Raw genomic sequence first — 26,476 nt, 5'->3', positions numbered from 1 at the left:
TCCGGAGAAAGGCCAAGATCTCAGCCATGGCCAAGAACTACAGGTTATGGCAATGCTGAAGTCCATCCTGAGTGCCATCCGCGCTGTGCTGGCAGGCCTGCGTACGCCAGCGGCACAGATGCGCTGCAAGTACTAGACGCGCTAACACCAGTCCTAGCGGCGTTACAGTAGCAGGAACAATGGCTCCCCCAGTATTAACATTTCAAAAGCAGCTGAAGCAAGCCTCTATTTTTCAATGGAATGCCCGCGGACTTCAGCCCCGAATTTCAGATATTCGTCATGTTTACGTAAACAATTCCCCATCCTTATCATTTGTGAGCCTAATGTGCCGAAGATATTACGACTGTCGGGTTACGAGGCGTTTGCATCTCCCACGCACCGAGGGAACAGTAAAGTCATCATCTACATTCGGCGTGAACTTACATAGGTGCTTCATCTAGTTCCCCCTAATAACGAGAACCAGTACGTTTGTCTAACAGTGAAGAGGCGTAATCTCACGTTTACGCTTGTGGGTGCGTATTTGTCTCCATCAAGTTGATTTGACGCCGCACGACTGAGTGACCTGATCGCGCTTACACCCGGCCCTTGGATCGTCATGGGTGACTTTAACGCTCACCACACCATGTGGGGAGGCGTTAGAATGAACATTAGGGGACGGAAACTTGTGTCCTTCGCTTCTGACCATGATCTTCAGTGTTTAAATGACGGCTCCCCAACTTATATTCGAGGGACAACTTACAGCAGCTGCCTTGACTTGGCGTTCGTTTCTCGATGCCTTATCAGCGATGTACGGTGGTTTTCGGATATTGAAACCCGCGGCAGTGACCATATCCCTACATATCTGACCATTACTGGCCTTTTCACATGCACCTCTGCCACACGCATGCGACGCATTGATTGGTCAGTGTTTCAAGCACTTCTGGAAGATGCATCAAGAGAAGGTTCATCCGCAAGTTTTGAAGGGAAAGTTAAGGAGGCCATGGAGAACGCGACACGGTTATTCACCCCAATTAAAAACTACACGGAATTCGATATGGAATTGCAGCGCCTGCGATCACTGCGGCGTAGGGCCGAGCGTAGGTACCGACGCACAAAGTTGAGCCTTGACCTCAGAGACGCGAGGAGCATGCAAAAGAAAATTCAGCGCAGAATTGAAGCAGTACAGGCACAACGTTGGAGGTCATTCTGTGAATCGCTTGATCCACAGAAACCGTTGTCACGCATCTGGAATGTAGTTCGTGGCCTTCGAATATCCCCAAACCAGCTGCACCCTTTCAAGTCTCTTTCACTCTTCCAACGACGTGGCGAGGTCGAGGTAGCTGAGGATTTCTGCGCTAGGGTAGCAGGACCATCTTCCCCATCTGCGACGCTGCATTGCAGCGATGTTCCTGCTTCTCGGGATTCTCGGATGGACCTTCCCTTCTCCGTGGAGGAACTTGATTCTGCGCTGGCTTGTTGCAGACGATCATCATCGCCGGGACCCGACGGTGTGCCATTCGCTGCACTTGCAAACCTTGGACAAGAAGCTAGGCGTGTCCTTCTGGAGCATTACAACAAATCTTGGAATGAGGGCACAGTCCCAGACGATTGGAAGTCCAGTCGTCTAGTTCCGCTCCTGAAACCAGGGAAATCGCCTCTTGACCTGACATCATACCGTCCAATTGCGCTGGCTAGTTGTGTTGGCAAAGTACCGGAAAGGATGGTACTTACACGCATTGAGTGGTACCTGGAGCGCTACCGCATATATCCGGATATAATGTCCGGGTTTCGACGTGGACGCTCTTCAATCGACAGCGTGGTCGACCTAGTGTCATCCGTCCAGCGCCAAAAACATTCGAAGCGCTTGACCGCGGCATTGTTCGTGGATGTAAAGGGCGCATACGACAATGTAACCCACCAGGCTATTTTGGACGCTCTGGAAACTGCCGAGCTTGGTGGCCGCGTATTCTGCTGGATACGTAGTTATTTATCCAACAGATCTCTCTTTGTGCAGACAGAGGAAGGCCCAACATCTTCTCATTTCACTTCCCGTGGAGTCCCGCAGGGTGGAGTGCTCAGCCCAACGCTGTTCAACCTTACACTTGTCGGGCTTGTCGATATAATACCATAGTCGGCGCAACTCTCAATATATGCGGATGACATCTGTATCTGGGCATCTGGAGTTACGCGCCCACAAGTTCGAGCGAGACTTCAAAAGGCGTCGAGTATTCTTGCTGCCTACCTTCGCCAGCAAGGCCTACAGATTTCAACCGAAAAGTGCTCGCTGGTTGCCTTTACGCGAAAGAACATGTCTCCTTATACCGTATGCATAAACGGCACAGCAATACCCTACGTAAAGAGCCATCGGTTTCTGGGAGTAATCATCGACTGAAATCTATCTGGACCCCTCATATCTCATACATGAAAAAGAGACTGACAGCGATTTCTCACGTTCTCGCCTTTCTTGAGGGAAAGTCGTGGGGAGCGTCGGTGCGGTCGATGATGCAGCTCCACAACGCCATATTCATGGGATTTCTTCGCTACAGCCTCCCTGTACTTGGAAATATTCGAAAAACAAACATACGAAGTCTGCAGAGCGCTCAAGCTCAAGCTCTCCGGACTTGCCTAGGATTGCCAAAATGTGCCTCTACGGCCGCATCTGTACTTATCGCCCAGGAGCATCCAATCCCTACCTACTTAACAGTTGACGCACTGAGGGCACATTTCCGGCACATTTCCCGGGTTCCCTCTCACCATCTTGCCAGTCTTCCTATTACCGAAAGGCAGTCTCTCAGCCGTGCGCTGGAGCGTCTAGATACACGCCCTTTCACGGAAATGAAGATTCTCGGCCACTGGCCGCGGCGGTCGTCGGCGGAGAAGGCCTGCAAGGCACTGCTCCGCTTCTTGAGAACTTCTGGCCTGCACGATAGGCTGTGACTTTAACGAACAGTGACGTTTTATAGTGACTTCAATTTTCTGTTACTCTCCTTTCTCTTTTTTTTATCCCCTCACCCCCTTCCCCCCGTGTAGGGTAGCAAACCGATTATTATTTCGGTTAACCTCCCTGCCTTTCCTCTTCTATATCCTCCTCCTCCTTCATCACCTAAATTAGTATAAAAAAAATTCGCAGCACAAATGAAGCGCAGACGTGGAGGGGGGGTTACAACTTTACTGCCACAAAAGGGAAGGGATTAGTTGATGCTGGAGCCAGTACAGGTTGGCGTCCAGTCGGGGGCGCCCTCTTGACCTCGCGTGATAAGGGCTGGTGGGGTTGTGTTCCTTGACGTGGCCAAAAGCCTGCCCATTCCACTGCTAAGGGAGCTAGCAAAAGTGTCGTCGAAGGGGGTTTGCTAGCACTTTCCCTTAAAATATGGTCTTGGGTAGCGTGCGTCCCGTCACCACATTGCGGACATGCAGGGTCATATTCACCGTTAGTGATTAGACATAATCGGTAGGTGTTAAGAATTACCTTTTTTTAGGCGTCCGAATGTCGTGGCTTGCGCCCTGTCCAGGTAGGGACGAGGGGCGGGATACGTGCATCTTTGCTCGCGATAAAGGCCCATCTCCATGGACACATCGCAGGCGCACCAGCGCAGCGCTTACGCGCTGTAGTGCCGGCGCCCACATTTCGCTGGCGGGCCTGTCTAAACCAGCGCTGCGCGCCCGCCGGCGGCGGGAAGCAGGCCCAGACTTTCTCGGACAAGTCGCGACATGCAGCGTGACTCATCCCGCCGCCGCGGCGCCGACTCGGACCCTTCCTCCTCTCCTCCTCTCCGTCGGTGCGAACTCCTCCGACGCTCGCCGGCTCTCGACCATTGGTCTAATTTGAACGGTGGCCAGTGATTGGAGGATTTGAACGGCTGGCTGCCGTAACCGTTACCAGCGGCTGTAAAAACGGAGCCGCGCTGAACCCGAGCAGCAGACGGGCAGCAGAAGAGCCATCACGCCGGAGCTACGCTCGCCGCCGGGGCCGCCCTTCTTCTGTGTGCCTGCCCGTGGAGCTCTTGACCCTTGTATCATGTAAAAGCCCTTGTACATACTGTACATAAGTCATTTGACTCACCGTCGCCTCGACCGTTTCCTGGCTCGGACACCCAGTCCCAACAGTAGTGGCAGCGGTAGGATGCCCCAAATCCCAACAGTGGTGACAGCGTTGGGATGCCCCAGTCCCAACAGTGGATGGCAGCTGCGGGATCGACCGGCGTCAGCTACCTCGGCGCGGTGAGTGCCTGATGTTTTCCCCTCAATTCGCCAGACTGCTCTAGCACACGTGATTGTAGTCTAGAGTAGGGCTGTGTGGGTAGCACTGTAGAGAGCTTTGCTGTTTCGAGCCAAGTCGGAGCGCTTTGAAACGAAAGCTGGTGCAGAGGGAGTAAACGAGGCGTTTCGGAAAGAATTACTTGCGCGTGTAATGCTAGTAGCGCTATAGTAGTGAACCGCAAGGGAATTCTTAAAGGGCAAGCTGGAAGAGACTATTGTGCGCGATGGAGAACCTTAAAGTGAAGGAACTCATCGAAATTTGTGAAGAGCTAGGCCTTACCGTAGGCCGTGCGAAACGAAAGCAGGCGATTCTCGAGATCATGCGGAAGGAGGGCGTAACGGCTGAAGAAGCCAATGAGGCCTTGGATGAGATCAAAGAACGCCGTGAGAACGAGGAGGCCAAAGAACGCCGTGAGCGCGAGGAGGCCAAAAGACGCTGTGAGCTCGAGGAGGCAGAAAAACAGAAGCAACGTGAGCGAGAAGACGCAGAGCGAGAGCGACAGGAACGCCTTGAGCGGGAAGAGCGAGAGGGACAAGAACGCCTCCAAGAGGCAGAGCGACGAGAACGCCTCCAAGAGGCAGAGCGACAGGAACGCCGAGAGATTAGAAAATTAAAAGAGTTGGAGTTGCTGCGAAGCTCGCCGGCGCCTAGTGTAGCTTCAATGACAGTGCAGGCTAACGGCCAAAGAATCCGAGACCAACTGCCGCCGTTCGTAATACGCGAGGACATGGCAAAGTATCTCGTGAAATTTGAGCATGTCTGTGAGAGGAATGTCATTGAGCGAGAACTGTGGGCACAGAATTTGCTAGCTCTGCTTCCCGGGGAAGCATCTGACGTGATAACGTGTTTGTCGAAGGAGGCGTTCGAGAGTTACGATGAGGTCAAAGAGGCCCTGTTGAGGAAATATAAGCTGTCACCTGAGGCATTCCGGCAAAGGTTCCGGTACGCGAAAAACGGCAGTGAGTCGCACATCGACTTCGCGTTTAAGCTGAAAGCCGACCTAGTTGAATGGCTCAAGGGCGAGGAAGTTGCGAGTATGTTTTTGCAGGCTAGTTGGTGCCTAAGCATTGTGGGTTTTTTGCGCAAAAGACACGACACAACTTCAGTACTGCGCCGGTGCAAGACACAACTTGGAAGAGAGATAATTGAGGCCAATGAGATAGGAAAATCGGGTAACTCGTGTGTCAGCAATCCTTCAATTTTGCTCTCAAAAAAAGAAATCAGTTATCTTGCGCAGAATTAGAGCTCGAAACATGCATTCACTCGTGCGATGGTGGGATCTGTGCTGATATGATATATGTATGCTAAGTCTCTTCTTCCCTTTTCGTGTTTGATAAGAGCAGCTGCTGTATTTAAGCAATGTTATGTCAATAAACACCTGAGTTGTTAGTAAGCGCTTGTCCTGTCTACCTCGTTCCTTTGTGTCGTGTCTTTTGCGCAAAAAACCCACAATGCGAGGAAGTTTATGACGATCGTGATAAGGTGGTAGAGTGCATTGCGCTGGAGCAATTCTACCGCTGCATCCAGGACGATGTAAGGCTCTGGCTGCAGGATAGGCTTACTGAGGTTAAGCTCAACAAGGCAGCAGAGCTGGCTGAGGAATACTACACTCGCCGAAACTTGCGCAGCAGGGCATTACGCATCGAAAAGGCGGAAACAAAGGATGCTTCTCTAAGGAAGCCTGATGGAAGGAAACCGTTCGCGCGTCGCGATTTTCGAAAAGATGCGTCCGCTTTAAAGGAGGCTGTAGGCGAAGAACAAAAGGAGTTAAGGAAATCTGACGATGCTCCTAAGCAGCGCGCTGATGCCGCACGTGCGTTTGAGTCACGGAGGCCTTTGACATGCTACCACTGCAAAAAGGAAGGGCATATCGCGGCAAACTGTAGACAAAAGGTTGCTTTCGCAACGATTCGGGAGACAGACAAGAATATGCGGTTGTTGGAACCATATATGCAGGAGATAAGCGTGAACGGTAAGAGATGCAAAGCCCTTCGTGACTCGGCGGCAACTATGGACGTTGTCTACCCGTCCTTAGTTTCTCCGAATGATTTTACAGGAGAATGCGCGTGGATAAGGCAAGTAGCCGAGGAGCAATGTGCTTGCTTACCGACCGCTACAGTGATCATTGAGGGTCTTTTTGGTCAGCTCAACACCGAGGCGGCCGTGTCTGCCGCCCTCCCTGAGCATTTTCCTTTCCTCTTTTCGAACAGCTCAGAGCAGCTTCTGAGGGATAAAGGCAAATCGTTCTTTGCCGGCGTGGCATGCATGGCCCTTACGCGATCTCTTGCACCGGGGAGGGAAACACCGCTTAGGGAAGCAGATGAGCATTGTAGCCTAGATACGGTGTCGGTGGAACCTCAGATCGAGGACTCTCCGGGAAGCGGAGAACTCGCTGCTAACGAAACTGAAAACAATTTCAACGATAGTGGCAACGAGAAGGTAACGGCGACGCTACTGAGCGAGGCGAATTCCACATTGAGCCCAGTTTCCGACAGTTGGCACGAGCTAACTCAGGTTGACACAGCGACGCTCGTTCGGGAACAGCAGGAAGATAGCTCGATAATAGCTTTGCTGGATAAAGCTAAAGGAGGAACAAAGGAAAAGAATGTTTCATTTCATCAGAAATCCGGCTTGTGGTACCGAAATTACGCTGACGCCCGTGGTCGCAAGTACGAACAGCTTTTGATCCCACAAAAGTATCGCCGTCAGCTATTGAACCTGGCGCACGAAAACGCGTGGGCAGGGCACCTCGGCGTGAAAAAGACCAAAGCTAGGCTCGCCCAAGAGTATTACTGGCCTCATTGCTGGAAGGACATTGAAGGCTTTGTGCGCTCTTGCGACACTTGCCAGAGAGTAGGCAAGTCTACCGACAAGTGGAAGGCGCCCATGAAACTGGTGCCAATCATAACCGAACCCTTCCGCCGGTTGGTAATTGACATTGTAGGGCCACTGCCCGAGTCCCAGAACGCTTGTCGGTATATTCTGACTGCTCTGTGTGTCGCGACAAAGTTTCCTGAAGCGATACCTCTCAAGGAGCTCAATTCTCCTCAGGTCGTGGACGTCCTTCTCTCAATATTCGCTCGTGTTGGATTTCCTTCGGAAATTCAGTGTGACAATGGCAGTGTCTTTACCAGCTGCCTAACCTCTACTTTTTTCGAAAGGTGCGGTATCAAGGTCGTACACAGCTCGATCCATCACCCGCAGTCGAACCCAGTAGAGCGTATGCACTCGGTGCTCAAAAGAATATTGCAAGCTCTTTGCTTTGAGCGAAAACGCGATTGGGAAGCCTGCGTGCCTGCAGCTATGTTCGCTTTACGATCCGCTCCCCACGAGAGCACAGGCTTCAGCCCTGCGGAGCTTGTGTACGGCCGGAGCTTAAGAAGACCGCTGCGAATGCTGCGAGAGTCGTGGGAGGGCGAGGAGGAAGACCCAAACGTGGTCACGTACGTCCTTAACCTGCTTCAAAGGATCGGAAAAACGAAAGATCTTGTCGAGAGCCACATGAAGGCAGAGCAACAATTGTCAAAAGAGTACTACGACAACTCAGCAAAGAAGCGTACTTTCGAAGTGGGCAGCCAAGTAATGATACTGCGACCGTCTAAGAAAAATGAGCTTGAGGTCCAGTGGGAGGGGCCAGAGAACGTGGTATCGAAACTTTCTGATACCAACTACGAAGTTAAACTAGGTAGAAGGCCCAACAAAATCTATCATAGTAACCTGATGAAACCGTACATTCAGCGTCACGCTGTCGTGAATGTGATTTTGAATGGTTCGGACGAGGAAGGTGCAGAAATATTGACCTCTGCGGACATGAAGGAATGCGGTTCGGCTGCATTGTTAGAACAGGTTAACTTAGAACGACGTCTAAGCCAAGCCCAGAAGGAAGATTTGAGAATGATTGTTTCTGAGTTCGAAAAAGTGTTTTCGAATCGTCCCGGAAAGACGACGCTAATTGAGCACGATATCGAGCTAACGTGTGAAGAACCGATCCGTAGTAAGCCGTATCGCTGTTCTCCCGTGCAGAAAGAAATCATGGCACGTGAGATCAAGCGAATGTGCGACCTGGGAGTTATAGTACCGGGTGAGAGCGATTACACATCGCCCTTGATACTAGTGCATGTACCGGGAAAAGATCCCAGACCGTGCATTGATTACCGGCGACTAAACGCGATAACCCGGGATCAGACCTACCCAATACCAAACCTTGAGGAAAGGGTGGAGACAGTGTCAAAGTCGAACTACTCGTACATATCCACGCTAGACCTCGTGCGAGGCTATTGGCAAGTCCCCCTTACAGAGCGCGCCAGCCGCTACGCCTCGTTCGTTTCCCCATTCGGAACGTTCCGGCCAGTCATGTTGAGTTTCGGACTCAAAAACGCGCCATATTGCTTCTCGAATCTAATGGACCACGTGCTCCATGGTCTGTCCGAGTACGCGCTCTCGTACCTGGACGATGTCGCCATCTTTTCTAACACATGGGAAGAACATGTAAATCTCGTACGGGTCGTGCTGAGCAGGCTAAAAGATGCCGGCCTCACAGTCAAACCTGCTAGATGCCAGCTAGGTTGCGCCGAAGTGACTTACCTAGGGCATGTGGTGGGGCGCGGCCGGCGTAGACCGTCAGAAGTCAAAGTAGCCGCTGTCGTAAACTACCCCCGGCCAACCACTAAGACCGAGATAAGGGCCTTTTTAGGCTTATCTGGATATTACCATCATTATGTAAAAGACTACTCGACGCTTGCCAGTCCTCTCACAGACGCGCTTCGAAAGTCGGAACCCGTGCAGGTGACATGGGACCAAAAAAAAGAGAACGCGTTTCAAATGCTGAAACAAGCCTTGAGCCAGGAGCCAGTTCTAATGGCGCCTGATTTTTCAAAAGGCTTCATAATTCAATATGATGCCAGTGATCGGGGCATGGGAGCTGTGCTATGCCAAGAGGATGATGAGGGCAATGAAAGGCCAGTTTTGTACCTAAGCCGTAAGTTGACTTGCACTGAAGAGGCGTACAGCACTTCTGAAAAAGAATGCGCCTGCCTGGTGTGGGCAGCTCAGAAGCTCGCCTGCTACGTCGCCGGTTCCAAGTTCGTAGTAGAAACCGACCACTGCCCACTAACTTGGTTAAATAATATGTCATCTAAGAGCGGCCGGTTGCTGAGGTGGAGTATGATACTCCAGCAGCACAATCTTGTCGTTCGTTATAAGAAAGGCAAGTTAAACGCGAACGCAGACGCACTCAGCCGTGCGCTCTGACCAAGGCTACCTTCGAACGCCTCGCTATTTACATTTTGTCACTTCGCGAACGCTTGTTAAGTTCGCTCGTAAATCGGGGCAAAATTGATGTCCTCATTTGCGGCCTCAGCCGATTGTTTTCCTGCCCAAATGATCTCGAGGGACCCCGTTTAGAATCATTTCATTCCTTGTGTTGTTTGCGTTTGACACTTTGTTTGAGTTTATTATTTTAAGAGTTCTGGTATCCGACATGTGTCTCTTGCTGAAGAGGGAGCGAAAAGGGGACAGAACTATTGCTAGCGGAGTTCTGTGACCTTTAAGTCTGGTGTGTTGACGGGTGACAGAGGGCACTTGCTCGTGTTGGGTGTTCCCTGTTGTCGGTCGGTTCTTCGCAACATGCAGAACGATCAACGACCGATGCTGAGAAGCAAGCTCTTCTCTACTGAAAAAACTCTGCGTCAGTTTGCACGAGAACAGTGATTTTTGTACGATCACGTTCATTTTGCACACGAATGCGCAGAAATTGTGCGTTACCTGTACGCATTCTGTGCGTCCTGTGTGTACATATGCGCGTACTGTGAGCTGATAGACGTTCACGCTCACTCTTTGCGTGTAAGAAATCGTGGACTCTCGTGGAGAACTCTCTGTACGTGGACATCTGCGTGCTGAGAGGGGGCTTGCCGAAGCTGTGCGTGCTTATGTGCATACTGAGCAAGCTCAGTGAGGCTGCGTGTGGCCATTTGTGCGTTTGCTTGCTTAGTAGCAACTTGTCGAGGCTGTAAAGGCCCATTTAGGGTGAAAGCAAACAAAGTTCGAGAATTCAGTTAATGATTACTTCTCAATAATGAGCAATAAGCTCACGTTTTGCTTTTTTATAATTTTCGTCTTGGCGTAAGTACCCATTAATCATTTTCAACTTCAGCAAACAAATAACCAAAAAATTATCTTTAAGTGCAAAATGGTTCCCTTCGATACTGCAGGGACCTGTACATGACAACATGCACACTGAGCAAGAACTTGTCAACATTGAAGGTTTGAAGGTTTATTAAAACGAAATACAAATGAGTTGTAAGTTTCATAAAAAAGTTAGAACAGTAGGAGGTCCCAAAGTGAAAACTGTCTGGGGGACCTCCCATCAGGAATACATGAGGAAAGTGCATAAGTTTGGCAGAGGAGCTATAAAAGTATAGAATCAAGTTAAAACCTATTAGTGTAATTTGCGGCAATGAATAAGTTATACAATAGTTAGCGGGCATAATTTAACAAAAAAAGGCATAAAATAGCAAAACATAAGAGCAATAGAAAGAACACAAAAAGACATCAGATAACAATGGGCATTGAATAAATGCAGATATAATACACAGGCGGAGAAAAAAAAAAAGAGGTTCCAGAAGATTAACAATATGACCGTTTGCTGTCAGAGTGGGGAACATAAAATAAGATGAAGGCAACCTTAAGCATGGCATGAAGCTGAATGGGTTGACAGGAGATGTTTTTTTAGTAAAGTGTAGAAAGCGGGCTGCGAACGTGCGGATTTGATTGCTAGTGGTAATGAATTCCAGGTTTTGATGGCGGAGAAAAAAGCAGTTTGTTTTCCATAATTTGTGTTCACTTTTGGTAGAAGCATATTATTTTGTTCAGAGAATCTAGTGTTATTGCTATTAGAAAGGAAAGATACGGAAAAACAGAGAAGTTGATTGTTATTATTGCGAGCGCGGTAGATTAGAAGACCTCACCTAAGATTAAGGAGGCATTTCAATGGCAGAATGTTTAGGTCAGAGTAAAGAGGTGAAGCAGTGGCTGTGTATGGGCTGAAAGATAAAATTCGAAGCGCTGATTTTGAAGATGAGAAATACATGACATATGGCATGAATAGGTATTACCCCATGATGATAGGCAATAATTAAGGTGACTGTTAATGAAAGCATAGTACAGGGATAAGAGAACATGGCGTTGAAAGAAAAGTCTAGTTTTTATTAACACCCTTATTCCAAATGAAATTTTTTTACTGATAGATTTGGTGTGTAGATGAAATTTTAGATGACAGTCAAGCGTGATGCCGAGAAATGTAACGGATTCGGAGGCAGTGATAATATGATGTCCCAGATAAATGGCTGGGCTCGGGATGACATGCTTTTGATGAGAGCGGAATATCATGAAAGTGGTTTTTGTAGGATTAAGTTGTAGTAAGTTATTTTCACACCATAAAACAATATTCTGTAAGTCCATGTTTAATTTGTTTATTAGGCTTGTGAAATTGCTATCCTGAGTGAATAATGTCGTATCATCCGCGTAAAGTATACATCTTGTGTTAATTAAGGACAAAGGTAAGTCATTGATGAAAATGAGAAAAAGAAGCGGACCTAAAATGGAACCTTGTGGCACTCCTAAATTAATAGTTAAAGGGGAAGACAATGTTTCTTGTAGCTGGACAACTTGTATACGGTTAGTGAGATAACTGCGTAAAAGAGCTAAAGCAGGCCCACAGATGCCTAGAGATTCTAATTTAGTGTACAGTATAGTGTGGTTAATTGTGTCAAATGCTTTGGTGAAATCTAAGAAAACAGCACCGGCAAACAACCCATTATCAATATATTGCTTAATACTGTCTGTGAATTCGATTAAAGCTAGTTCTGTGGAGTAATTAGGCCGGAATCCAAATTGCTGATCTGCTAACAGCTGGAATTTAATGAGGTAGTTCATTATGCGATTAACAATTAACTTTTCTATTATTTTACTAAAGAAAGGCAATATAGTTATTGGACGGTAGTTACTTAGGCATTCTTTGTCGCCTTTCTTGAATATCGGCGTCACCTTACCTTTTTTAAGTTCAGTTGGAAAAACACCAGTCCTAAATACTAAATTAATAATGTGACTAAGAACATTAGACAGCTCCCGACCCACCAGCTTTACTTTGAAAGAAGGAATTTCATCGATCCCAGGAGCGGTATTTTTTAGGCTAGAAATTATTTGGAAGACTTCGTCTGGTGAAGTAGGGCGCAAGTAAAAAGAGTGAGGGCATCGACGAGGGCCACAGTAACTACTTGGAGGCGGGGAACCGCGGCGCGAGAAGAAGGAATTAAATGCATTAGCAATGTCAGTTTGATCAGTTAAAGTACACTCACCGTCAGAGACTTTCGTTATGCTCGTTTTGTTTTCAGCTATATTCAGAAATTCCTTAATTGTTACCCAATTCTTACGAGTGTCATTTCCATTTCTAAGTATTTCATTTTGGTAGTAATCTTGTTTGGAGCGTTTAAGTGCTGCGGAGAGAGTATCTGAGTATTTTTGATAGCGCTGTTTTAGGCGCACGTTAAATGGCTGCTTTCTAACCTTTTTGAGAAGGTTATTTTTTTTATTTATACAGCTTAAAAGGCTTTTGGTTATCCATGGATTCCGGGGAACTGAATACCAATGAGTGATGGGAGTTACCGATGTGCATGAGCTAATTATTTCTTTGAGCTTCGCAGAAAATATACTGAACGCTTTATTGGCGCATGTTTCTTGTAGTATGCTATCCCAGTTAGTCTCAGCCACTATCGCAACAAACCGGTTTCTATCAAATGTTTGCTTATAGCGTTTTCTGGGGGGCGTGTTATTAGGGCATTCAATTAACAGGAAAGTGGGATAATGGTCCGTGATATCAAAGTTGATGACTCCTGCGATTTGAGGCGTAATGACATTAGATAATATATGATCAATGAGGGTGCTAGAGCCTCGATGAGCAATGCGCGTTGGTGACGCCAGTAATGACTCCAAACCATGGCCGAGAAAGCAGTTTGTGTATACAGAACAAGAGCTGTCAGAAATGTCAGTTATGTCAATATTAATGTCACCTACGATTACAATGTTCTTTTTTTCACGATTTAGAATTTGGAGGATGACTTCTAGTTCGTGGCAAAAGTGCTCGTAAGACGCGGATGGTGAGCGATAGATACTACCAATGACAGTGTTTCTGTGTGAAGCAAAAATTGCTTTGTCAAATTCTAACCATACTGATTCGCACTTTGCTGTTTGAAACGCGATGTCGTGACGGCGTTTGTATGATATAGCGTTAGAAATAAAGATAGCAGATCCTCCGTGTCGATCAGCTGACCTGTGATAGTATTCATTGTGATAGCCAGGAAGAGCAAACAGCCTATCATCGTCGGATGACAGCCATGTCTCAGAAAGACAAATGATTGAAAAGGCGTGATCAACGAGCGTTAAAAAGTTTACTAAGTCATCGTAATGCCTTGGTAAACTGCGAGAATTAAAATGAATAATAGACTTATGGGTATCAGCTGAATTAAGGAGGAGGCTTTTAAAGTGGTCTAGTGAGAAGTGCATGATGATTATTGATATGTGGTGCTCCTTTTACGTGAAGACTGAAAGATCATCAACTCCAGAGATACGGTAGACGTCGCTATCCTTGGTCTCCCTTGCCTTGATACGGCCATTGTCTACCCACACAAACTCCCAGTTTTTTTCTTTTTTCAGAGCCAGTGCTTTGCCAAGAAGGCGTTTGTTCATTGTAAAATAATGTAAAAAGCAAGCTGCTAATGACTCTTACAGCATCCTTCAGTTCTTCCTTTAACCAATTCTGAAAGTTACAGATATCTTATAGATGCATGATGAAAGCCATCCAGAGCACTTATGTCGTTGCCCGTCATGCAGACAGCCATATTTCGAAATCAGAAGCAACACAACCATTTGTTGCTTGCACTCGAAGGGAGTCAATCAATGGAATAACTCTGAAAGGGCAACAGTGTTTGTTAGGTGCAACAAACAAGCTTGGGGATATAATCAGGTTCAATCAAATATGACGTGCAGAAAGCGAATTGTGAGCTGTAACAGGAATGTTACGAGGCAATTTCCAAAACCATTTCCAAAGCAATTTCCAAAGTCATTAGCATAAATTTACATACACGTAAAAAGGCCATGTAAGCCTACACGAAAAGACAGCTTTGAATTCACAGTTGGTGTCAAAAGTTCAGAAATTAGTGCCCTCTCTCAATTTCAGTGACAAATCCCAGATCGATCAATTAATTCCCAGTATGGCTCCAGAACAAATCCAATGAATCTCAAATGTGCTAAGTAGATATACCACACATGTTGCCTGATTAGCACCAGCATTGCATGATGCATGACGAAGTATCACACTCTTCATTCTTCTTCAATCTGTTTTGAAATTTGCACTACCACAAAGACCATCTGGATGGACTATGATTCCATCATATTGCTGAGAGTCACATTTGGAGACCAAGAGCAACACAACAGTGTGCTGCACATGAGTGGATATAATGCACTGGGACAACTGTGCACAGTAAGGAACGCTTGTAAGGCGTCAGGTATTTGCTTGGGGAATGTAATCGAGTTCAGTCATGTTTCATGTGTAGAAAGGAAGATAAAAGTTGTAGCAGAACTATGAAATCCAACATCCAATACTGAACTTCCCCAGGTGATCTACACACACATAAAAAGCACGAAAGGATAAGCTCAGCGGTACTGTTAAGTTTGATGCCCTTTGAGGTTTGACTTGCGCGTCTGTATGCAACCATCAGATACCATCTTGAAGTTACCGGAATGCCCAAAACAACTTTGTTGAACTGTTCTACTCTAAACTGAAATACTTTTCCTTAAAACATTTTTTTTTGCGACATGCTGTGTAGCTAATTATAAAATAAAGAAAAGAAGCTGATAAAATTTTCTCATCTCAAACGTACTGATAAGTACACAAATCTGAGTGCTTTCAAGAGAGGTGACGCACCCGGTATTCAGTGTCCAGAAGCATACATAATGCTGCAGAATCCTATAGCAAGAAAATTTCTTTTAGTTGACAGATGGCTATGTCTGGTTACAAAGTCAATACCAAGTAAGGCGCATATCCTAACCTGCAATTACATGAAGCTGCACGTGCTTCATAGGCTGTAACTCCGCCAATAACTGCTACATATTTCCCACCTCTAGCACGAGTGCGGAATCAATATACAGCATGGAAACAGCAGTTTTGTTGCTTTAGCTTCTTTACTATGCTGTTTAGGCAAGAGACGAGTTGCAATATTTGCATGGGCAGTTCTCGATTGAAGTAACGTAAAAAACATCCGCACTCCTTTCTGCTGAAGCGACTGGTGGACCACTTTTGCATGTCGCATCTCGTATGACTTGCTAAGGGTCCAGACGGACACACGCACTTCGTCAAACCTTCACACAAAACACTCTTCGCTTTTGCTATAAGCTCCGGCCACAGGCAGTAAGTGTCCCGTCACCGTTCACATCGCAAAAGAAGGCAGGGCTCGCTGGCGGTCAGTTTGAGCTGACAGCGACAGGCGTTGCAGGCACACCGCCGACTAAGTTTCCAAGGAAGCCACACTGTAGAAGGGCGCCGTCTTGTAATCGAAACACACCACAGAAACAATGGCCACTGTCGCTGCTTATGAGCCAGGCATTTTTGCAACGAAGTTAACAGTGCAATGGGCCGAAAGGTTCGACTCATCAAACGACGGCACCGCACTTCTGACCTCATTATCGTTGTCGACCAGACATCTATAGGACATATGCCCCGACGGATCGCTTAATTGGGAGCTGCTACTACTCTTGGATGCGAGCGCGCCCACCGGCAGCACACACCGGTAATCCTTCTTCTTTTGCGATTCCAGCACAGTAACAGCGGCGCGCAAGACCCCCCAGCAGCAGCACGAGAAAACAAGCGAAGCTCACGGCGGTGATCTCAGAAACCATGCAGCATGTCGCAACGTTGGCATGTCGGATAGGCTTTGGATTTGATGCGCTAGACCATGCCCACTCACGCACGCACGCACGCACGAATGTACCGACACGCATATTAATGCGTCCATGCGTCACAAATTTCTCAAGTTTTTAATGCTAATATGTGCACAAGAACTTAATTATTTTTGTAACGAAAGTTTCATTTGGTTTTAGTCCTTTGCTATCGCACTGCCCAAAAGCATAGAGCCCGAAAGAGACGACCTGGAGGATTGCCTGGAGGCGATACCTTTCTAAACGGGCCGAAGGAAGCCGGAACTGGCCGAAGCGCTAGCCAACGAACGCAGCGTCTGGGGAGGGACAGCATGGCGGTCAGCGTTACTACGTTTTTCGTGGTCCTTTGTGGTGCCGAGGGCATGAACCATCGCTGGCATGAGCATTTGTCACTCTTCCGATATGTGATGTGCCGACAGCAGTGAAATTCGCTGGTGCGATGTACGAAAACGTGGTAAGGTGCTGAGTAAACCTGTGTTTATAGCGTGCGTCAGCGGGCTCGACGGATAGCGCGTCGTCCTTTGCGCGCCTTCACTGGAAACGCTATGCTGACGGTGGGGCTCATTTCCTCCATGGCGGAGCAGCTGGTGGGAGACCACTACCCGGGTGACATCTCGCATCTTGGGGGTAAGTTAATTTTCTTCGAACCTGTTCATTATTTCAAAGCCTTTGCGCACAACTGGCCACGTCAACACAGCTAGTACAGAGACGCGAAGACGTAGTGCCTATCGCGGCAGCACGCAGCGCTGAAAGGTTGTTTGCTGGCGGCACACGGGCATGAATGCGCGTGTAGTGTCAATGGTCACACGGTCATGGTCAGTATGCCATGCAAATATGCACAGCTGATCCGATCGCGGGGTGCACGATATCGGCGCCGTACTGCCGCCGTACTGCCATTCAACTCTCGCCGAGAATGGAAGATGTGCCCACCAATAGATCTTCGGCCCGGGCTTTACATTCTCGCCGCATGTTACGGTGTAATTGAAGTAACAGCGCTCGAGCAGTTTAACTACGTAGACTGCGATTCAGCTGTATGCGTTAGGATTGAGCTTCCTCCTCTTTCACTTGTATTTCACTTGTACTTTTATAAATTGTGTATTTAAGGTACGAAGCTCCATATGATACAGCTGCGTTCGTACTTATAGCCGAGCCAGTGTAGTCGAGCCTTGAATAGCAGAACGGTGAGATAAAAACAAATTGCTCTGAAGTTTTTCGCCTCTATTTTGGCATTCGCTTTTTCATACTTTGGCTCGGAGCTGAAATGGTACAAACAACTGCAAAATGCACACAGGTGCCCTAGCTCCATTTGCCCTAAATCCCGAAGTTGCAGTGAAATTTAAGGGTAATTGAGCCTTTAATATGTACGAAGAATAAACTTGATTGTTTCATGATTATAACCAATGGCGGAAATAAATCTGACTTTGACTTAAATATGCTGAGGTACCTCTCCAATACCTTATTTGATGTTAAAGGAAAAAGTGTGGTTTTTCTGCAATTGGCACAATTAATTCATCATACCTGTGAGAATGTGAAGTCAGTGCTAATCATGCCAGATTTCAAATTGAGGGACGCATGCAAAATTTGAAGCAAACCAGCCTTCTACTGAAAATATCGTTCTGCGGTGGGTCTGTTCTTTTGAATGGTGGCATGTATTGTAGAAACGATGCTGGATATCGATATGCAAGTGATGTCTCGTCTGAGGCTAGCTTGTGAATGACTGCCGTGGTTATGAATTTCTTGTTGCCTGGCCCACTTCGAAATGTGGTTAAACAGTTGTGTTCCATTCTGCGACCGGCTCCTTTTTGTGCCTAGCATTTTGCCTTACATGCTTGATTCTAGTCCATTTTTTGCACTGTGCTGCTGGTAAATGTGTCTTTTTACCTTGCAGCAATCTCCACATAGCTTTACCAGCAATGCCTCTTCCCAGCTGTCCAGTATAGCTGTGCCAGCCTTTCACTTGGTGCTAGGATGCCCAGCAAGCAAGCAGGCTTTTGAGGTAAACACTGAAGACATCTTCCGACACAAGTAGCTTTTATTTTCCTAGTCCACTGCTACTTGTGTGACCCCTCGTTATGTTGATTTTGGCAAGTTATTTTGCCTATTAAGGGCTCTCTTTTGTTTTTCACCTGCTGCTGTGGCCTACTGCATTGGTGTTCGGCTACTGAGCCCAAAGACGCGGGATTGAATTGTGATGGCTTCGTTTCGACAAGGCGAAATGCATATTTGCTCGTGTGTTATGCAATGTCAGTGCATGTTAAAGAATCTTTGGTGGTCGAAATTTATGCACAGCCCTCCTCTATGAATGGAGCTATTGTTCAACTTTGAGGCATTAAAGGGACACTGATGGCAAGCTGAAGTTGACCTGTGATGATGAAGTTCCGCATCCTAACCACAAAGACGACACTTTTTCTGAAAGTGGAGCTTTATAAGCCAGAGAAAGCAAAACATACAATTTTCATCAGCACCGGCTGATTTCGGAAGTAAATTGCGATCCGCTGACTCCGTTTTTTTTGGCACAGATTCCAGAGGCTAGTCTGAACTGCCATTCACCTCAGAACGGTTATCATGGAGTCCTTTGTGTAGACTTCATGAGTTCAAATCGAGTGGCGGGAAAATTTTTAAATGTAATTTTAAATGTAATGTAATTTAAATGGCCTTTGCGCTGCTGTTAAAAACCGGGATAGCAGTATGGTATCCCATAAAACTAGGTTCAGGACTTGCAGGAAAGTGGTTTATCACATTCCGCTAGCTTGTGCAAGAAACTACTTCAGGGATATGTGCAGGTGTCTTTAATGTGTTCCTGAGTGAGCACTAACTCGCTAGGGGGAAGGCAGCTTCTAATCTGGCACTACAGTGCCAATGTCGTGAATGTAAATCATAAGATGACCCATCAGTGTGTACGCCTGATTTCTGTGACACTTCAGTGGTGTATAGAAGTGGTAAACAAATGTGTAAGGTATTTGATGCATATCTCCAAGGCAACGGCTGTATGAGTAGCGAAGCCATTAGTCCATCTTCAACAGAAAGAATTTTCTCTTTTAGATGACGTGCTTGTATATCAGTGACAGTTATTTGTTGTCCTGCCTTTCGCTGGTGTGGGTCATGTGTGGCGCATCTTCATGCGAGCCTTCTTTTCCTTTACAAAAAATTCAATTGATAGTCCAACCTGTTTTCTTCTCTTTTCCTGTGTTGCATCTTTTGGCTGGTTTTAAATCTGTAACTGAGCTCAGACCGTGATAATTACAGCCGGTAAACAGGGCTACTGAATGTGAGCTTGGCATACATGCGTACTGTATGTGTGAAAGTGCAGTTTACAATATTCAGAAATGCTTGACAGCCTGACAAGAATCTAAAATTTTGTTGGAATTCCTATTTGTTCTCTGTTCAAGTGTCGAGAGTTTTTCCGCTTCATCGTGTGATTAGAGCCACTTTGGTACTTAAGCTAAAATCTTCTTTTTTTAGCCTGCATGTTTATCACTTTTGGGACAGAAACGTGGAGGCTAATGAAGAGAGTTCAGCTTAAAAGAGTATAGACACCTAATCTTGGTGGCATGTTTTCTTCTCTATAGTGATGCGGAAGACACTACTATGCATGAATCATCATCTGGTATTCGCGTGAGACCGCTAAATAATTTATAATCAACTTTTTCTGCCATCCTGTTTCGGTGAACAATTTGACTATGCCTATGACATCAAAGAGAGGTATAGGTCACGTGAGGCGCGGAAAAACTGCACTTATAATCGCTCCTTCATCATTTTAATTCGCTACAGCGCTGACGCCAGCATTCCTTAAGAGCCAGAAGTACCAATTGTATTGCAGTTTTTCATGCCTCACATGACCAATAACCTCGCTTTGACGTCACAGCCATCATTCAGCTGTCGAAACCGAAACAAATACAGCAGGAGAAAGAAATTTGATTATAAATTATTTAGCGGTCATAGGAGGATGCCATGTGGTAATCCGTGTATAATACTTTATGCCTTATTACAAAGAAAAAAACACGTGCCAAACGATAAGGACAGCAAAGTGAGCTATGGAAAGAAAAATGATAAGTCTAACATTAAGAGACCAAAAGGGGGCGGAGTGGGTGAGGGAACAAACGCGGGTTAATGACATGCTACTTGAAATTAAGAGGAAGAAATGGGCCTGGGCTGTGCTTGTAATGGGAAGGCAACATAACCGCTGGTCCTTAAGGGTAATGGAGTGGATTCCAAAAGAATGCAAGCATAGCAGGGGGCGGCAGAAAGTTAGATGGGCGGATGAGATTAAGAAGTTCGCGGGGATATGGTGGCCACACCTAGCAAAGGACAGGGTTAATGTGGAGACATGGGTGAGTCCTTTGCCTTGCAGTGGGCCTAGTCAGGCTGATGATGATGGTATGTGTCGCACCTGCTGCTTCGTGCTATCGGCTGGCCCATGCTTGGCCGACCAGACTAGCCAAATTTGTGATGTGGGTTTTCTATTGCACCTGCATTTGTGTACACAGAGGACTTGAATGGTAGCAGGCGATGCTGTGCATGTGTTCACGCCACAGCACACATGACCCACACTGAAAGCTTCTCTGCCTTTAGTAAGACAGCTGCATCAGTCTGGGGCATAACGTATCCCAGTATGAGTAAATTGCTCTGGAATTTTAATCTGTTATCAGGTAGCATAGCGCAAAAGAAGGCTAGCGCGGCTGCCTGTGTTGGATTTTCAGTTCCTGTTAGTATAATCCGTGAAAGTTCACTGTAACCCATTCGTTTCGATGTAAATTAGGAAGTCCTTAGAGCCCTGTACTTTTTAATGATAATAACAAGGTAATGCAGTAATTCAATTGTACCTGTTCTCTTTCAACACAGTAAAGTGCTGCTGGGTCGAGATCACAGCTTTACTTTGTAGGTGTGCTCAGGCTGTCATCATCATCAGCAGCAGCAGCAGCAGCCTGACTACACCCACTGCAGGGCAAAGCCTCTCCCATGTCTCTCCAATTAACCCTGTACTTTGCCACTTGCGGCCACTGTATCCCCACAAACTTCTTAATCTCATCCACCCACCATTTTTTCCTGTGTGTGTGTCTTTTCGCCATTCTGAAATTCTATCATACAAATGGATTGATGCATGTAGTGTCAGGTGCGTAATGTGATACCACCAGCTCACCCCAAGCTGTGCTCAGATTTGCCTCATTGCTGCAGGTGCAATAAGGCAGGCTTGAGGCTGAGTGGTGCAAAAACATGATTTTTCAAGAATGTCTTTGTGGAAATTGCAGTTAATCATGTGAATTTGCTTTCATTTTAGGAGCTGCACACAAGCTGTGCGCCTTTCCATGCTGATCATGCTGGCCAGGTACGCTTATGGTTACATTACTAGGTTGTTTTCATAATGGCAGTTGTGGACTTCTGTGTGGTTTTAAAACATAAATTGTATAAGTATTTGGCCTGCCACAAACGTATAGTGGTGCATTCAAGGCCAGTGTTACAAAGGGATGTTTTGATTGCTGCAAGAACTTGAAGGCCCCTGTGTGGTCACTGTGGAAGGCCCCCTCCCTACTTAGGAATTGCTATTTGGGTTACTCAGTCAATTGGCAGAGGAATAGTGTATAGAGATAAGGGATGGAAGAATGCTTCCAACTAAAGAAAAAAATCCAGCAAGCAGTCATAGAAGCAGAAGTACAAAAATGGCAAGGCTTTCTCTAATTTACATAGAATCTTTTTCACTTACACTTCTTATTGCATACAACGGCTGATGCTTGGCTTACACACATTTTCTTTAGGTATGCAGTAGGCCTCACATTCTTGTATGATATGGTCACGGTGCAAAAAAATGATGGTGATGTTAGAAAACTCGGAATATAGAAGAATTTTATTGCTGACCTTATGGAGAACTATGGTAGCTGTGCAGTCGTTATAAATATCTTCCAATATTTTCACATAACACTTTTCTACACCCTGATTCCACAATGCCTGCATGACAGCTGTGGTTCCACCGAGTCAATTGCTGTCTGGTAGTCAATGAAGGCTATATATTGGGGTTGGTTATATTCTGCCGATTTCTCTATCACCTGATTGATGGCATGAATGTGGTCTCTTGTTGAGTATCCTCTACGAAAGCCTGCCTGATCATTTGGTTGATTGAATTCGAAGGTTGTCCTGACTCTATTAGTGATTACCTTAGTAAATACCTTGTAGACAATGGATAGTAAGCTGATCGGTCTCTAAATCTTCAAGTCCTTGACATCTTCTTTCTTATGAATTAAAATAATGTTCGCATTCTTCCAAGCTCCTGATACGCTCATGGTCACGAGGCAAGCGTGTACAGGGTGGCTAGTTTCTCTAGCACAATCTCTCCTCCGTTCTTCAACAAATCTGCTGTTACCTGATCCTCACCAGCTGCTTTACCCCTTTGCATTGCTCCTGAGGCTTTCTTTACTTCCTCCCTCGTTACTGGCGGGATGTCCCATTGCTATGCTCTGCTGCCTCTCTCCGTAACGTTCTGGTTACATTCACTACTGTAGAGATTTGTGCAGAACTCTTCGGCTACTTTAACTATCTTATCCATATTGCTTATGACATTGCCCTCTTTGTCTTTTAGCGCATACATCTGGTTTTTACCTGTGATTAGTTTTCTCTTCACTGATTTTAGGCTACGTCCATGCTTTAGAGCATGCTAGGTTTTCTCCATGTTAAACTTTCTTATGTTGGCTACCTTGCACTTATAAATAACTTCGATAGCTCTCCTAGTTCTATTCTATCTCTAAAGTTAGACGTCCTCATGCTTTGGCGTTTCTTCATCAGACCTTTCGTCTCCTGAGATACCTTGCAGGTATCCTCTCGAATGATCTGACCACCTACTTCTGCAGCACGCTCCAATGAATTTAAATATGTATTTAAAGATAACAGTTGAGGTGGGAGATTGAGCTTTGAGATTTGCACTTCAACTCGGGAGTTATGCCACTGCTACACAGAATACTTGATCGCCGTAGAGATATTTCATCATCTCGCACCAAGCTGCTGTGGCGCCACTGTCACAGTTGATAATTTTGCTGGGAAGCTGTTGTAGCGCTCACACAGTTTTGAAAAGGTGGTATTCATTGTTTTTGTGCTATTGGCAACAGTGATAATATGCTTGCTGCAGTGTTTTGTGGCTAGCCTTCTTTTTTTTAGTGAAATAAGTTGTAAATTTCATGTTGAGTATTCTTTCAGCGATTAAATTGCTTTGATTTTATTGCTTAGTGTATAGTTGCGAGTGCTCCATGACTGAGTGCAAATTTCTACCACTGAAAAGCCTTCAAAATCTTAATAGATGTCCACACTGTTCTAGGGACTCAGTGGCTATTGGAAATGCCCATTTAGCTGTATTCAAGTGCCACTGAGTTAATAGCCATTTGAAAGCCTTCAAAATGCCTGTGTGACACGGTTATTAGATTTTGGGCAGGTTTGATGCTGAGCAGTCTGCGTGCTTGAGTCGGGTTTTCCAGTGTCTGTATTTCAAACCTGAAACTTTTCGAATTCATTGTTAGTTCATTAATGGAAGAAGTACTTGTGCCCTTTTCTGGAATTTCCAGAAAACAGATTAACTGAATTTTTTTGCATATACTCCTACCTTTTTGCAGGTGCTGCATAGTGAGAACCTGTATCAAGACGCCAACCTGCTGGACTTGGAGAAACTGAAAAAATTGTTTAGCCACTGTGTGGTACCCATCATGAGGGATGTGGCATTAATAAAGCCAGTTAAGGTGACCTTATCTATGTCCTTTTGCAAGCATGCTACACAGATGAGAGCCATCCCACGAAGCACCGTTTCTGCAAAGCTTGTTATCTCACAACATGCATGCTGAATGAGGCAGTGACAGACAGATGAGGAGGCCTTAATGCAGTACATTAGCGTACCGTGTTGAGCAGTGATGTAGGAGCCTTGCAGCCATGCAAGGTATTATCGGCATCATGATGGTAACTCCATTAGACACTGTCTAGTGCTCTGTGAGCCAGACTCGCCTCTTGAACATTCTGGGACTCACCCTTGGCTCTCGGACATTCTGGAAGCCTCACCCGGCTTGCGCATATTACGTGAGGATGTCTCCTGCTGTACGAGCCTTACGCGGCTTGCGCAGTTATGTGAGAGATGTCTCGCGTTTGCGAGCTTGCTCAGCTTGCGCAAATTATGTGAAATATGTCTCGCGTTCTGCGACCTCGTTCAATCGTCGCATTTTGTGTGGCAATAAACACGCAAAGATAGGCACGCAGAATTCACGCTCAATATTTTCAATAGGGTTCCGAAGGACCGAGCGAAGCTGATCCAGTCACCTGGGCGACAAGGCGGCGGAGCAGTGATCCTGTCCTGACGAGCGGGGCCCGTTCTCGGAAAGGAGCCTGGAGCTACCTGCGGCTGAACACCGGACGAGAACTCGGAGGAGCCTGGCGTACGAGCGCGCCCCGCATCCGAGCCACGCGGAAGTAGCTCGTCTTCGTGGCGCACTGTCTGGCGGCGGTGGTGCTGTAGTGCCGGCGCCCACATTTCGCTGGCGGGCCTGTCTAAACCAGCGCTGCGCGCCCGCCGGCGGCGGGAAGCAGGCCCAGACTTTCTCGGACAAGTCGCGACATGCAGCGTGACTCATCCCGCCGCCGCGGCGCCGACTCGGACCCTTCCTCCTCTCCTCCTCTCCGTCGGTGCGAACTCCTCCGACGCTCGCCGGCTCTCGACCATTGGTCTAATTTGAACGGTGGCCAGTGATTGGAGGATTTGAACGGCTGGCTGCCGTAACCGTTACCAGCGGCTATAAAAACGGAGCCGCGCTGAACCCGAGCAGCAGACGGGCAGCAGAAGAGCCATCACGCCGGAGCTACGCTCGCCGCCGGGGCCGCCCTTCTTCTGTGTGCCTGCCCGTGGTGCTCTTGACCCTTGTATCATGTAAAAGCCCTTGTACATACTGTACATAAAAGTTATTTGACTCACCGTCGCCTCGACCGTTTCCTGGCTCGGACACCTAGTCCCAACAGCGCCCAGCGCCGCACCGCGACAAGCGTCGAAAAACACATGCAACTCGATGGCCTGTCGCGGCTGCCGCGTTCAGCTCGGCTCGGCGAAGCAAACGGCGCGAAGGGCCGTACCGGATGCCGAGAGAACTACGTTCTCTGATTGGTTACACCGACCGCAAACCAGCGAGTCACTTCCGGCGCCGGCGCGAGCGAGGCGCGAATATCTGACATGGACAGATATTTGCCAAGCGCCAGCGCCAGCTCGCGTCGGCGCGTCGCGCATGCGCAGTCCGGCTCCGGCTCCGGCGTACGCTGGCACGCGTAGGCGCTGCGCTGGTGCGCCTCGGATGTGTCCATGGAGATGGGCCTTAAGAGTCTGTAACCTCCGCGTACGAGCGAGGCGCCTCGGCGGGGACGTCCGCTCCCGAGATGTATCCCGCCCTCCGGTTAGTTAAACCTTGGGCTAGACGTCGTCCGCAAATAGCGATTGCGCACACTTCAAGCACACCAGACTAATAGAAGTTTACGATTATATTGTTTTTTAAGGTGTTATCCGTGGTGAGACATCGAATTTTTGTGTTACACACGTGCGCAAACTTTCTTGTAACGGGTGTTTCACTTCAGATGTTCTGAAATTTTTAAAGATTTTTTCTGTTAGAAAAGCGCTGTTTTCGGCACAACATTGTGTGCGGTGTAGCGCATCCGACTAGAGCTAGGATGTGCTAACTAGAAGGATAGTTAACTACTGCTGAGTTGGGAACCTCTATTACTGTGTCCTTATTCATTGAGAGGCATGTAGCCATCCATAAGTAATATCCATGATGTAACAATAGCGCAAAAGGAACGCGAGGAACGGAAACGACGCAGACAAGCGCTGACTCGCAACTGTGGTTTTTCGTGCTATTCTTACTTCATGAACGTTATCCAACTTGACCAACTTTCGGCTTTGCGTAATAACCGCACCACGTTTTTACAATTTCGAAATCGGTTTTTCTCGGCGCTGAGGCCGAACAAATTTACGCTACATCCGGCCAAAATACATGCGCGCGAAAAGCAACCCATCCAATACAAGTAACTCGGTGAAATAGCCGAAATTTGTTGGACCATGGCGCCGAGAGTAACAGCCTTTTCGAAATTTTAAAAGCTAACATCGATGTTACCTACGGTGGCCTGCACGTTTCTCAATAAATGAGGAGATTAGCAGTAATCGCTAAACGGTTAACATCCGATATTAGTTACCAAGCCTACTAGTTAGCACGTCTTAGCTGCATTCTGATGCGCTGGGCTGTTCGC

The 26,476-nt window shown here is 46.9% G+C and overlaps 1 protein-coding gene and 1 long non-coding RNA gene across 2 annotated transcripts; both read left to right on the top strand.

Moving 5' to 3' along the window:
* Nucleotides 1-4,463: 4,463 nt before the first annotated feature.
* Nucleotides 4,464-9,215, top strand: LOC149327610 (uncharacterized). The gene is made up of 4 exons (XM_089564928.1): nt 4,464-5,274; nt 5,703-6,810; nt 7,708-8,321; nt 9,145-9,215. Exons 1-4 carry the CDS (start codon nt 4,464-4,466, stop codon nt 9,213-9,215), a joined length of 2,604 nt encoding a protein of 867 aa, XP_089421054.1.
* Nucleotides 9,216-18,140: 8,925 nt separating this feature from the next.
* LOC149327609 (uncharacterized) lies at nt 18,141-23,871 on the top strand. The gene is made up of 3 exons (XR_016286335.1): nt 18,141-18,224; nt 21,507-21,554; nt 23,821-23,871. It is a non-coding gene; the product is annotated as an uncharacterized LOC149327609 (long non-coding RNA).
* Nucleotides 23,872-26,476: the final 2,605 nt, after the last annotated feature.

The sequence above is a fragment of the Amblyomma mixtum genome, chromosome 10 (assembly GCF_055824585.1).
Source record: "Amblyomma mixtum isolate Tamu chromosome 10, ASM5582458v1, whole genome shotgun sequence".
In the NCBI taxonomy this organism is placed as follows: Eukaryota; Metazoa; Arthropoda; class Arachnida; order Ixodida; family Ixodidae; genus Amblyomma; species Amblyomma mixtum.
This window is presented reverse-complemented; position numbering and strand designations above follow the sequence as displayed.